This window comes from Pseudophryne corroboree, chromosome 2, assembly GCF_028390025.1.
Source record: "Pseudophryne corroboree isolate aPseCor3 chromosome 2, aPseCor3.hap2, whole genome shotgun sequence".
NCBI lineage: Eukaryota > Metazoa > Chordata > Amphibia > Anura > Myobatrachidae > Pseudophryne > Pseudophryne corroboree.
Window position 1 is genome coordinate 632,005,644 of NC_086445.1, and position 14,621 is coordinate 632,020,264.

At 41.7% G+C, this 14,621-nt stretch overlaps 1 protein-coding gene across 1 annotated transcript in view; it reads right to left on the minus strand.

Annotated features, from left to right (window-relative positions):
• Positions 1–6,804: 6,804 nt before the first annotated feature.
• ILRUN (inflammation and lipid regulator with UBA-like and NBR1-like domains) overlaps positions 6,805–14,621 on the minus strand; it is a 137,101-nt gene continuing 129,284 nt past the window's right edge. Inside the window, exon 5 of the mRNA XM_063954904.1 lies at positions 6,805–8,820. Within this exon, the coding sequence (XP_063810974.1) occupies positions 8,785–8,820 (36 nt within the window). The 3' untranslated portion in view covers positions 6,805–8,784. The remainder of the gene's footprint in view (positions 8,821–14,621) is intronic.

Consider the following 14,621-nt stretch of genomic DNA (forward strand, 5'->3'; position numbering starts at 1 on the left):
TCTGGAGCTAATGTCCAGTAGCCTAAGAAGCCCAATCCACTCTGCACGCAGGTGAGTTCGCTTCTTCTCCCCTTAGTCCCTCGATGCAGTGAGCCTGTTGCCAGCAGGTCTCACTGAAAATAATAAACCTAAACTAAAACTTTCACAAAGAGCTCAGGAGAGCCCCTAGTGTGCACCCTTCTCGTCGGGCACAGAAAATCTAACTGAGGCTTGGAGGAGGGTCATAGGGGGAGGAGCCAGTGCACACCAGGTGATCCTAAAGCTTTCTTTAAATGTGCCCTGTCTCCTGCGGAGCCGCTATTCCCCATGGTCCTTACGGAGTTCCCAGCATCCACTAGGACGTCAGAGAAATGGCGTGAACACTGTTGTGAGGGATAAGCCCCGCCCCTTTTCGGCACGTTTCAGCCCCATTATAATAAAGTTTTTCATGCAGGCAGGGGACCGTATATAATGTCTAGGCACTATATACCTCCACAAAATAACATATATATTGCTGACTAGGGCGCCCCCCTACGCCCTGCACCCATGTAACCGTTGGTGTGTGTGGGAGCAATGGCGCGCAGCGTGACCGCTGCCGTATACTGGCGGGGGTGTACTTGGTGTCCGGGCCCCGAATATGCTTGCCAGTATAATCAAGACCCTCAGTAACTGAGTGCCGTTGGTGTGTGGGAGTATGGAGCGCTGCGCTTACCTACGCTACTGAAGTCTTCTGCCGTCTGACGTCTTCTGTTCTTCTAATACTCACCCGGCTTCTTTCTTCTGGCTTCTGTGAGGGGGGTGACGGCGCGGCTCCGGGAACAAGCAGCTAGGCGAACCAAGTGATCAAATCCTCTGGAGCTAATGGTGTCCAATAGCCTAAGAAGCAGAGCCCTTAACTAAGAAGTAGGTCTGACTTCTCTCCCCTCAGTCCCACGACGCAGGGAGCCTGTAGCCAGCAGGTCTCCCTGAAAATAAAAAAACCTAACAAAGTCTTTAGAGAAACTCAGTAGAGCTCCCCTAGTGTGTGTCCAGTCACTCCTAGGCACAGAGTCTGGGGGAGGGGCATAGAGGGAGGAGCCAGTTCACACCCATTCAAAGTCTTATAGTGTGCCCATGTCTCCTGCGGATCCCGTCTATACACCATGGTCCTTATGGAGTCCCCAGCATCCTCTAGGACGTATGAGAAAAAAAAACAACAACCTATATAGTATTAAAAGCAGACTAGATGATTTATCCAAAAATGAATTTAGATTAGCTGTAAAAAATAATAATTCTGGTATATATTGCTGGAGATTTCTGCAGGGTTGGACTGACCATACGGGTACCCCGTATATCCCTGATGTGGCTGAAGGACTCCCATCACTACAGTCTACTGCAGTGAACAGTTACTATTACTAATCAAATTGAGCAGACGGCAGGTCCTTTTACTCAGAGTGAATATAGGACATTTCTAAATGAATGATTCGGCAATTCCATCATCATGGGTGATAGGAGGCCAGCACATACAGGTGGAACAGGGACACACCCAGCACGTTTGTGAAAGATGATTTGCAGCCAGTGGTTGAAACATTATGAAGAGAAGCAAGGAAACGTTAAAGGTAAGTGAGGTAAAAAGAAACCAAAGGCAGTGTAGAAAGGGAATTACACAAATGACAGAGGGCCTAATTCAGACATGTTTGCTTGCTAGGTTTTTTTTAGCAGTCCTGCGTCCGCATAGTCGTCACCCATGGGCGAGTGTATTTTAGCTGTGCAAGTGTGCGAACGCATGTGTAGCAGAGCTGTACAAACAGATTTTGTGCAGTCTCTGAGTAGCCCAAGTCTTACTCAGCCGCTGTGATCACTTCAGCCTGTCCAGGACCGGAATGGACGTCAGGAACCCTCCCTGCAAACGCATCGACATGCCTGCATTTTTCCAGACACTCCCAGAAAACGGTCAGTTGACACCCACAAACGGCTTCTTCATGTCAATCTCCTTGCGAACGCCCGTGCGAATGGATTCATCGCACAAACCCATCGCTGAGCGGTGATCCGCTTTGTACCAGTGCAACGCACCTGCGCATTGCGGTGCATGCGCAGTTTAGACCTGACCGCCCGCTGTACGAAAACACAGCCTAGCTATCAGGTCTGAGTTAGGCCCAGAGAGTAGTAGCAGAATAACAGTGAATAGTAACAGAATAAGAGGAAGAAAATGTGAAAACGAAAAGAACATAAGAATAGATGGGAGAGACAGTTGCTGTTTAGTAAAATAGTGAGTCAGTTATATGTATTTAGTCAGTAAATTAAGTTATTCAATGTGTATATGACATTTATTCAGTAAATATAATTTATACATTATCAGCTTGTTGTTAGCCCATCAATTACTAACACACTGCAGTTCCGCAAACTTTATTTAGCCAATCCACTATTTTCATTAATATGGTTGCACAACAAATTGCGAGATTGTTCGTTATATAGAAAACAAAGATTTAGTTAAAATAAGAATTTACTTAGTAGTGAGGCACTGGGTGAGGATTGGACGCAAAATGGCTGAACAGTTTGTATTTCTATGCGGAAACAAAGGGGTATAGGATACTAAGGATGGGCAATGATAACCCTTAGAAGACATTTCCACACCCAAGTGGTTAGCCTGAAGTTGCGCATGTTCCATGGGAAGCTACTGATTTAATACACATTGTCAGGGGGCTGCCTTGAAATCAGGGAAGGACCAAGTAAAGTTCACAGAAGTGGAAGTTGTATATACTTCAATGTTACAATACCAGTTGCGGAGATATTAGTTGCCGACAGCAGCACTCCACAATGACATTATGGGAAGATTGAAATGCAAACTGGCCTGCTGCTGAGCCAGGAAAGGATGATTTAACTAGTCAGATAGGAAAGAGGGTGAAACTATAAAAAAAAAAAAAAAAGTTAATTTCTTCAGACTAAATGCTTAAAATAACATTTTCATGCACTTTGTATCTAATATTCATCAATAGATGAGCAATGCTTTTGAACATTCACAGCATAAAATCCCTAGAGCGTGATTGGCCAAATACAAAGGCCATATTTTGTGGAAAACGAATTAGAGGCTGTATTAATATAAAACATGAATTAAGTCATAAACACTTGGAGACCAATTCTAGAGTCTGCTACCTGCTCCAGGATACTCAGGGTCACTTTGCACTTTTGGCATACTGTAGGCAATTACATTCAGCCCTCAGTCTCTGAATGGCTAAGTGCACACACTCATGCAAAATGCTGAAACAATGTTGGTATTCTGGATCGCTGTTATTCCATTATAAACATTTATTACTTCTGATATTTGTAGTCGAATCTTATTTAAGTGGCTACTTTAAATACTGATATACTAGGAAGTTCCACACGTCTCATTTGCTAAACAAGTATTAAGCCTGTGCTAGACTCAAGCAACACAGAATATAAGTAAACCAAGAATTCAGAAGATTGTTTTCTTTTATCGAATCCTTTAGATTTAATGGTTGAATAACTGGTCAAAAGAGCATTTTGCATATTCAATACACTCAATTTTATGGGGATATGGTCGTTAGGTCGACAGTCATTAGGTCGACATGAGGTTTTTTTTTTTAAATTATTTTTTCATACTTGACGATCCACGTGGACTATGATTGGAACGGTAACCTGTGCCGAGCGAAGCGGTAGGGGAAAGAGGCCCCTCGCCCAAAGCGAGCCATGCGAGGGATCACGGTGCACTAATTGGGGTTCCCTGTCACTTTACGAAGAAGACGACGACACCAAAAACTCATGTCAACCTTTTCACCTGTCGACCTAGTACATGTCGACCTAATGGCTGTCGACCTAAGTTGAGACGACCCATACCCATTTTAATTTTAAGTGTATTATTTAATTTAAGAATTGAAGCATACTGGGTCAGTTCCAACAAACAGAGGACATGTCGCCTCCATTTTGTGGGAGTGCTGAGGTCAGTGTCTGGTGATGCAGAGTTAATGACCTCGGCTGTGGGTCACAACCGGCCATCCTGAGTAACCGTAAGGTTACTCAGATGACCGACAGCCATACAGTGATCTGATGGAGCGTCAGCAGATCACAGAAGCAGTCAGGTGTCTATTTACACCATATGTCTCCTGCTGCATCAGCATATTAGCTGTACGTTATTGCACAGCCGCTACGTTATTGTAACAGCGTACAACTCTAAAACAGGTCTTAAGATTCCAGAGGGAATCAAAACATTAAGATGAGATTACGATCCTTGATGTAGAACACGTCTTCACTGATGACAGAGTAATGGTATAGGCGTATGACGTCTGGAGAGTGCCTCTTTATGCTTTTTTTGCTGTTTTGAATAAAGAGAAGTGTTCTTGAGTGATGATGAATACACACATAGATGTGTCCTCAGTACGCCACACAGCAAGAGATGCATGGCATGAGTGAGCTGACAGGTCCAGTGCAACTCAGCTAGTGTCAAAAATGCATCTTAGTCACAACGCGATGTGACTAGGACGATTAATTTGATATGCAGCATTTATATATTTATGTGCAATTAAGTCTGTATCTGGATGGAGCGCAACGGAATTTCACAAGAATAAAAAGCCACAGCTGCCGCACTGTAGCACATGGTATACAGGTTCAGAGACTCAGACGGATACAAATGTCGCACAGGAAATTAATCCGCGGTCTCCTGGTGTGTACTGTTTGCAGCGCATTCCAACATAGAGGAATTTATTGGGAAAAAATATATATATATATATATAAAAGAAATATATATTTCCGACGCTGCCGACATGCCAAGAGGGGGGCCATTTAGGATGACTGCAACAATGATGTACGTGGACACATCTGTATGGAGAGTCTATCTGGATGTGTCCAACTACAGTATATTATATCTATATTCTCTCATAAAATATGGTGAGTGCTGAACTTTCTGTTTGTATATAAATTTTATTTACGTCTGGATCAGTTTGGTTTAGGATTCACAAATTTAGCCTGGCTGGCTTAATTTCCTGTACTAGACTTTCAGCAGGCACTTAACTATGGGTTGCCGTCACTTCCTCTCCCATTCTCAAACAAGCATTCCTTTAACAATTAGTTTTCAGCAACCATGAGAAATGAAGATCATGAAATTTCCATCCTTATTCTTCAAGTATTACTCTGCACCTGATTCATAACTTGAGATCCAGTGACACCTAACTGCAAATTTGCCATTCATTTATATGCACATTTCCTGGAGACACTGAAACCTTGTTTAGTCAAGTAGAATGGTATTTAATGCAGATATACTGATGGCCTGTCACAGACTGTAGGTCATACTCTTTCCTGTCCTGGCACCTCCCATTTACGTTTGTTTGTGATCACATGGATTATTCCAATTTATATATATTTTATATAGGTGCGTGTACATCTACAATGCTAAATGCATCTATAGAAAGTGACAATGTACATTTGGGAACAATGATGAGAACAGCATTGTCAGGCAATGGCACATTGCAGGGAACCCAGCCATTGGTATCTCACCTCCAGCCACTTCCCCCTGCGCAATGACTGGGACACACAGAACCAGACCATGTAGAGGAAGCAAAGTGCAAACCTGGCAGGTGCCCAGATCTGTGGTCACTTACCTGGTTGAGGCAGAGGGTACATGCTGTTGGGTGTACAGAGAAAGGGTGTGGTGTGGCCAGATAGAGAGAGGACAGGATTATGCCTGCTGTACTACATGCCCAGCTCCGCTAACTGCAGCTGAGCTGCTCAGAACTTTCAGCATCCCCCACCTGAAGGAAGGCCTCTACTCTCTTCAGTTCAGGTCAGGATGCAGAGCAAAATGATCAGTGGTGGACTGTACAAAGGGGGTGATCGCTCCAACTGTGCCCCCCTTCCCCTATCTGGCGGCACTGATCACAGAGAGGAGTTCTCACTCTAATCCTTCCCTTAACTGACGTGTTAAGTCCAGCGACCTCAGTCAAAATTTTGTCTGTTCTCCAGTAGTCTGGACCCAAATTAAATGGTCATAATGAGTATGACCCAAAGAGGCGTTGCAGCCTATGTATACACCATCCAAAAGTATACAGTTCCAGTTGCCACTGGAGGAGTTTGGCGACATAAGTGACTATTTTTGTACTACAGGTTGAGTATCCCTTATCCAAAATGCTTGGGACCAGAAGTATTTTGGATATCGGATTTTTCCGTATTTTGGAATAATTGCATACCATAATGAGATATCATGGTGATGGGACCCAAGTCTAAGCACAGAATGCATTTATGTTTCATATACACCTTATACACAGCCTGAAGGTCATTTTAGCTTTTTAATAACTTTGTGCATTAAACAAAGTGTGTACACTCACACAATTCATTTATGTTCCATATACAGTTTATACACACAGCCTGAAGGTCATTTAATACAATATTTGGAATACTTTTGTGCATTAAACAAAGTTTGTGTATATTGAGCCAACAGAAAACAAAGGTTTCACTATCTCAGTCTCACTCAAGAAATTCCGTATTTCTGAATATTTGGATTTTGGATACTCAACCTGTACCACATTTCTGCACATTTCATGGCCAGTGGAAGGATGAGGGCTCAGTAAAAACAGTAAGCAAAACCCCACCTCCAGATGCAAACACCCCAATGTAGTCCCCAAAGGATGTGAAGGTATGCCCACCCCGTAACAGATTAGTTCACCTTCATCTATTTCCAGAAAAAAAGTTAATTTATTCTGCCACAATAACTACAGAAATCCCTCATGAAGTAATGTGCAAAAATGGAAAATTAAATGGAAAAATATGTTTATATTCAAGTATAGAAGTATAAGTGTAGAAGGTCAGTATCTAAAATGTGCAAGTAAACACAGAAAGCACTTTTTCCACGTTAATTTATTGATAGAAATATTCTTTAAACAGTAAGGAAAAAAAATCCTAATTTTTCAGATTTTTGTCAGGTTTTTGAATTTTCCAAGCATTTCACCCAATCCCTTCCAACCCCCCCTCCCAAAAAAAAAAAAAAAAACCCTCAAGCACTCTGCACACTCATCTCATGCATGTCTGACCCTGAGCACGCAACCTACCTACTGAACGCTCACACCATAAAAAAATACAAGAAACAAGTAGCTTTTTATGCGAAAATTATATCTGTATATTATCATCTGAATATTTGTTTTTTTTTTTTTCCCCATTTTGGAGACAGGGCTTGAAAGTGTGTTTCTACAATATAACCTTAAATAAGAATTCCCAAACTCAGGTCTCCAGGCTGCTCAACACGACAGAGTATCTGTTCCTGGTCAGTAAATGAATCTCTTAAAATCATGGAGGTACTTATAATCCCACTTGTGCACAAGGGAGGATATAAAGGAAACATACAGGAGGGAATTTAGACTTTTCCTGCGGGAAACCAGCTTTCATTTTGCTTGCAATTAGGCAAATTAGTTTTTGAATGTGTATACTGATAGTTATGTGGAAGTTTTTTTGGGAAGAGGGAATTGAGAGACAGTACATTTAGAAGAAGCATTTAGTAAAGATAAGTGGGTCAAGCAGCAAGTACGCTCAGTGATAATGTGTTTTCCCATAAAAAATTGATCACACAGAGCCTTGACTAGGTGACTAAGTCGTAGGGGTAGCGGATACTGTACCCTACAACAGTGATATTAAATATATACAATGTAATGTTATAGCTTACTGTAATTAACGGAACCTTTAGAATTCAGCACGAGTCTTCATTGAAAGGTTTCTACAGTGTAAAACTAATTGTGAAGAGTATGGACGAGTTCACTAATAAATGATATGAATGTTTAACAATCTCTTTAAAGCACCCTGTAGACCTAAAGTAACATCTATTCCCTACATTCCTTCCTTTAAAAAAACATTTTTACTATATTTCTTGACATTCAAGTAACTTAGAAAACATGGGAAAGAATGCAGAGAAAGTAATCTACAATAGCAAAAGTATCTTGTGTTTTTTTTGGAAATATTATTGGAAGTATTTTTAAGCAATATTTAATTACAACATTTTGAATTTGCCATTAAACGTAAATGGCCTAACAAAACTACTGTGAACGGTTGAGAGCTTGTACTGCATCATAAGATGTTCTCCGCACAAGAATGAGAGTGTAGTGAGCAGTGTGTTCAATGGCAACTCCTCCATACAACTCTCATTCACTCTTCTAGTGTGCAGTAACAGGACACCTATTTAATTATAATTGTAAGCCTGGAACATACTCAAATTCTATTCTGCTTCTCTATCGCACGCTGTGTGAATGGGGAACCACCCCTCTCCTCCAAAAGGAATAAAACAATTTCTGCGACAATTCAATATCAGCTGCTTCTGAAAAGTCACTGCCACTGATTTGAAAAGTTTTATGGATTAAAGGCCAGTACCAGTAATTGCAATTTAGCACTTTAGGAAACAAAGTAAATCATGGCATGTTTCACAGATCCTAAAATAACCCTCCCAGCTTCTTATGCACTTTCTGATAGGCTTGCCGCTAAACATGTTTAAGAACACAACTGTTGGAATAAATTATCAAATTATTTGCTAATTTGCATTAAACAATTGTAAACCACGGTATTAAAATGAAACACACTGATCTCCTACACCTGAATATATACGAATCCTTTTTTTTTTTTGCCCATTTGATTTGTTCTTGGTGTCTAAAGGTTGTGCACAAAAGAAAACAAAAAAACCTCTTCAGAAGGAGAAAGGAAGGCAGCACCCGGAATATAATTCACAGGGTAACTAACACCACTGTCCCCAAATCATCCTCAATAGGTATCTTGCAGAAGATGTCCTATTTCAGGGAGTGGGAAAAGGACACAAGGCATTGGAGAAAAATAAAGCTTCTTTTAGGACTCTCCAAAGGGGTAAGGCCCGTGCACACTCTGCAACAAAACAAAAACAATTGTTAGAACATACTAAAGGCCAAATGCAAGGGTTGCTAGCCAGCATTTCTACAGCTTTACAGTAAATTGTAAAATTATTTGGGCCCTTGACCAATTATCCTAATTTATTTAAATTCTACAGTGAGCCTCAAAATACAAGTTTAAATACAACATTGTTTTAGGTTAAAGAAAAAAACTATATACAGGTTGAGTATCCCATATCCAAAATGCTTGGGACCAGAGGTATTTTGGATATCGGATTATTCCGTATTTTGGAATAATTGCATACCATAATGGGATATCATGGTGATGGGACCCACGTCTAAGCACAGAATGCTTTTATGGTTCATATACACCTTATACACACAGCCTGAAGGTAATTTTAGCCAATATTTTTAATAACTTTGTGCATTAAACAAAGTGTGTGTACATTCACACAATTCATTTATGTTTCATATACACCTTATACACACAGCCTGAAGGTCATTTAATACAATATTTTTAATTATTTTGTGTATTAAACAAAGTTTGTGTACATTGAGCCATCAGAAAACAAAGGTTTCAATATCTCAGTCTCACTCAAAAACATCCGTATTTCGGAATATTCCGTATTTCGGAATATTTGGATATGGGATACTCAACCTGTATATCTTATAATGCTGTTAGAATGTACTTAATACCTGTGTGCCGGAAGCAAAACAATTGTCAAATGAGAACAAAAGTGCATTACAATCGGCTTCCACTTGTCAACTATTAAATAACTGCCACATTTGCTGACTCGTGCACAAGTAGTAAGGGATCACAATTAAACTTGGGAATCTAAAAATAAAGAACATCCTACTAATAATGTAATGCAAATAAATACATTAGTAGAAAAAGAGCATAAAACAATACCCAAGTGTATACTGTTGGTTCAATACTCAGAGCAGTACCTACTGTATATCATGCTGCCCACACACTGTCTAGAGAGGATTGTCTCGCAAAACTCTGAGCACACAGAGGAGACTTGTGGGAGAAGCCACCAAGAATCAATTTGAAGGTTCTACATTGTAGAGCAGGCTTTTTCAACCAGTGTGCCGTGGCACACTAGTGTGCCGCGACCAGTTGCAAGGTGTGCCGCGGAGCCAGAGCAGCTTCCTGCACCTTCAGAGTGAACTGTTGGCCCGGGCTCTTCTTAGAGGATCATTTATGCTCTGGCTGTGACCTGTGCCGTGTTGACGCGGCGGTGTGATATCATAGGTCACGGCCGCCGCATCTCACCACCCAGCCAGCCCACCTGCCAGCATACACTTCTTCCAGTTCCCGCGTGCATCCACAGCTTTCCTTGCCCACCCACATCCACACCTGCCTGACCGCACGCTGCTCAGTATTCGCAGCAATCCACTATGAACAACCCCCGCCACTGAGGGACAGGGAGGAGGACAGCTGCCCGGCAGGGGCTAATATTTTTTATGTTATTTCTCCTGTGGGGAGCAATAGGATTTATGGGGGGGGGAACAGTGTGAATAATTCATGTGGGGCGCAATAGGATTTATGTGGGGAGAAATGTGATTGATTTATGTGTGAGCAACATGATTTATGTGGGGAGCAATGTGATTGTTTTTTCTATGTAGGCCAATGTATGTGTGGATTTTTTATTACTGTGAAGGCCAATGTGTGTTTTTTAGTTTTTTTCTGTGGGGAACGGATGGTGTGCCTTGGCAATTTTAAAATATTGTTTGGTGTGCCGCGAGTGAAAAAAAGGTTGAAAATCACTGTTGTAGAGACTAGAATAAAGGTGCACCAGCTAACCAACTCATGAGCAATGCACAATACTGTCCTACATGAAACAAAAACACACCAATGCATAGAATGAAAAATGCAAAAAACACATCTCGAGTTGGCCAAAAAGCACTAGGGCAATCCAGCTGAAAAGTGAAAAGAGATTTTGTGGTCAGAGGATATCAAAATTAATCTTTTTGGACAAATATCAAAGCAATGAGTGGAGAAAACGCTGTATACCTCAAAAACTAACCACTTTGCTTACAATGGAACATGGTGGGGGGAGCATTTTGCGGTGTGGCTGCTATAGTCAGCAAGTGCATGCATCTTGTTAAAATAAAATGAAGAAAGTTTAGCACAAGGTAATGATTTTGTAATAGGATAACTTACAGTGCCTTGATAAAGTATTTACCCCCCCTTGGTTTTTTTACCTATTTTGTTACATTAAAAAGAAAATAAAATTACAGGTTGCAATCTGAATTTTATGTGATGGATCTGCACAAAATAGTGGTGAAATGAAATGAGAAAAATTTATATAAAAAATAATTTTTATAAATAAAAATCTGAAAATTGGCATGTGCATATGTATTCACCCCCTTTGCTATGAAGCCCCTCACAAGTTCTGGTGCAACCAATTACCTTCAGAAGTCACATAATTAGAGAAAATGCAGTCCACCTGTGTGCAATCTAAGTGTCACATGATCTGTCAGTATAAACACACCTTTTCTGAAAGACCCCAGAGGCTATAACACCACTAAGCAAGAGGGATCACACCATGAAGACCAAGTAGCTCTCCAAACAAGTCAGGGACAAAGTTGTTGAGAAGTACGAGTCTTTGATCCAAATCTTTGATAATCCCCTGGAGCACCATCAAATCCATCATCTTCAAATGGAAAGAACATGGTACCACAACAAACCTGCCAAGAGAGGGCCGGCCACAAAAGATCACAGACCGGGCAAGGAGGACATTAATCAGAGGTGCAGCACAGAGACCAAGGGTAACCCTGAAGGAGCTGCAGAGTTCCACAGCAGAGACTGGTGTATCTGCACATGTGACCACAATAAGCCGTACACTCCATAGAGCTTGGCTTTATGGAACAGTGGCCAGAAAAAAGCCATTACTTAGTGTTAAAAATAAGAAGGCATGTTTTGAGTTTGCCAAAAGGCATGTGGACGACTCCCCAAATGTATGGAGGAAGGTGCTCCGGTCAGATCTGACTAAAATTTTACTTTTCGGCCACCAAGGAAAGCGCTATGTCTGGCACAAACCCAACACATTCCATCACCCCAAGAACACCACCCCCACAGTGAAACATGGTGGTGGCAGCATCATGCTGTGGGGATTATTTTCAGCAGCAGGGACTGGCAAACTGTTTCGAGTCGAGGGAAAGATGGATGGTGCTAAATACAGAGATATTCTTGAGCAAAACCTGTTTGTCTGCCTGAGATTTGAGACTGGGACGGAGATTCACCTTCCAGCAGGACAATGACCCGAAGCATTCTGCTAAAGCAACACTCGAGTGGTTTAAGGGGAAACATTTAAATGGGTTGGATTGGCCTAGTTAAAGCCCAGATCTCAATCCAACTGAGAATTTGTGGTCACACTTGAAGATTGCGGTTCACAAGCGGAAACCATCCAACATGAAGGAGCTGGAGCAGTTTTGCCTTGAGGAATGGGCAAACATCCCAGTGGCAAGATGTGGCAAGCTCATAGACTTATCCAAAGCGACTTACAGCTGTAATTGCAGCAAAAGGTGGCTCTACAAAGTACTAACTTTAGGGGGGTGAATAGTTATGCACGCTGAAGTTTTCTGTTATATTGTCCTATTTGTTGTTTGCTTCACAATTAAAAAAAACAGCTTCAAAGTTGCAGCCATGTTCTGTGAATGAAATGATGCAAACCTTCAAACAATCCATTTTAATTTCAGGTTGTGAGGCAACAAAACATGAAAAATGCAAAGGGGGGTGAATACTTTAGCAAGGTACTGTATCTTTGGCAAATGAACAGAAATTGCTATTAAAACATGACCTGATATGAGAAATTACCATCAATGGGGTCAATCCAATTGGCTGCGATATTATTGCAGCTGCGAATCAGCTGCACTTTAAGGCGGGCCAGATTCGCGGACGTGAAGGGTGCGAGATCGGGTATCGTTGCTGGCATTTAAACGCCATTGCAATAGCACTTCGCACCCTTCAAAGGTAATTGGATTGAACCCAAACCGCACAAACTACTGTTTTCTCTTTGTTTTCCAACTGGAACAACACAAAAGGAAGATTGTGCTCCCAAACAGCCTTACATCGAGTTCTGACAAAAGCGCTGGGACACCGCTACTTGGTAAATTACTTTTGACAGTACTTCCAACGTTTAAGGCTGGTGCAAGTCCGAGAAGAACTTTTCCAGACTGATATATGTCAAACTTCATTTTTCTTTTGTAACCTGAAACCTGTGGATTAGTGTAATGCTCTCCTTTCCAATCGCAACAAACACAGAATACCATGATAAGAATGCTAAGCAATCAGCCTGGTTGTTATTTTACACTGGCACTTTGCGCCCTCTTCTGGCTGATTGTAAAATGGAATTAGTTTTGCTTAGTTTCAACATGTCCAAGCTTTAAAGGATGGCCCCAATTAACTGTAAGAAATTTTGAACATTTTACATATACAACAAACTCCCTTTAACCTTCAAGACAGTAAAAAATAAAAAAAACAATATTCAACATAAAAGGAAAAGAAACCAGGACGATGCCAGACTTCAATCAGTTCTGTTAACACGTTACCACCAGTTGAAAACCCACAACTGTGACTCTGTGCTATTTAATTAAAAACAAGAATTTACTCACCGGTAATTCTATTTCTCGTAGTCCGTAGTGGATGCTGGGAACTCCGTAAGGACCATGGGGAATAGCAGGCTCCGAAGGAGGCTGGGCACTCTAGAAAGATCTTAGACTACCTGGTGTGCACTGGCTCCTCCCACTATGACCCTCCTCCAAGCCTCAGTTAGGTACTGTGCCCGGACGAGCGTACACAATAAGGAAGGATTTTGAATCCCGGGTAAGACTCATACCAGCCACACCAATCACACCGTACAACTCGTGATATGAAACACAGTTAACAGTATGAAACAATAGAGCCTCTCAACAGATGGCTCAACAATAACCCGATTTAGTTAACAATAACTATGTACAAGTATTGCAGATAAACCGCACTTGGGATGGGCGCCCAGCATCCACTACGGACTACGAGAAAATAGGATTTTGGTACTTACCAGGTAAATCCTTTTCTTTGAATCCATAGGGGGCACTGGAGTACTCTTGGGATATGGACGGGCTTCCGCAGGAAACAGCACTGAATATTCAAATTAGTAACACTCCACCCCTCCATATCCCTGAGCACTTACTCAGTGTTTTTTACTGAGCCGAACAGGAATTAAGAGAGGTTAATAATGGAGTATTACATATAACATAACTGACAATAACGAAGTTAACACATAACGTTACTGACAACTAACAGTTGACACCCTAACCAGCACTTGTAACTTGAACCAGCCGGTGAAAGTGTGTTACCATAAGATCCTCAGAACTAACCACAAGTAGGTAAAACTGCTCTGGGTGGGCGTCCAGTGCCCCCTATGGATTCAAAGAAAAGGATTTACCTGGTAAGTACCAAAATCCTATTTTCTTTATCATCCACTAGGGGTCACTGGAGTACTCTTGGGACGTACCAAAGCTTCCCCCGTGGGCGGGAGAGCTGTTTGGCACTTGTAAAACTAGGCGGCCAAAGCTAGATGCTGATGCCGCAAAAGTATCAAACTTGTAAAAGCGCACAAACGTGTGCACGGAAGACCATGTAGCCGCCCGGCAAAGCTGCGTCGCAGAAGCCCCACGACCAGCTGCCCATGAAGTTCCCACAGAACGTGTGGAATGAGCGGTTACTGACGTAGGCGGTTGTAACCTAGCATGAAGGTAAGCCTGGCGTATGGTCAGTTTTATCCATCTGGATAAAGTTTGTTTAGATGCTGGCCAACCCATCTTGGCAGC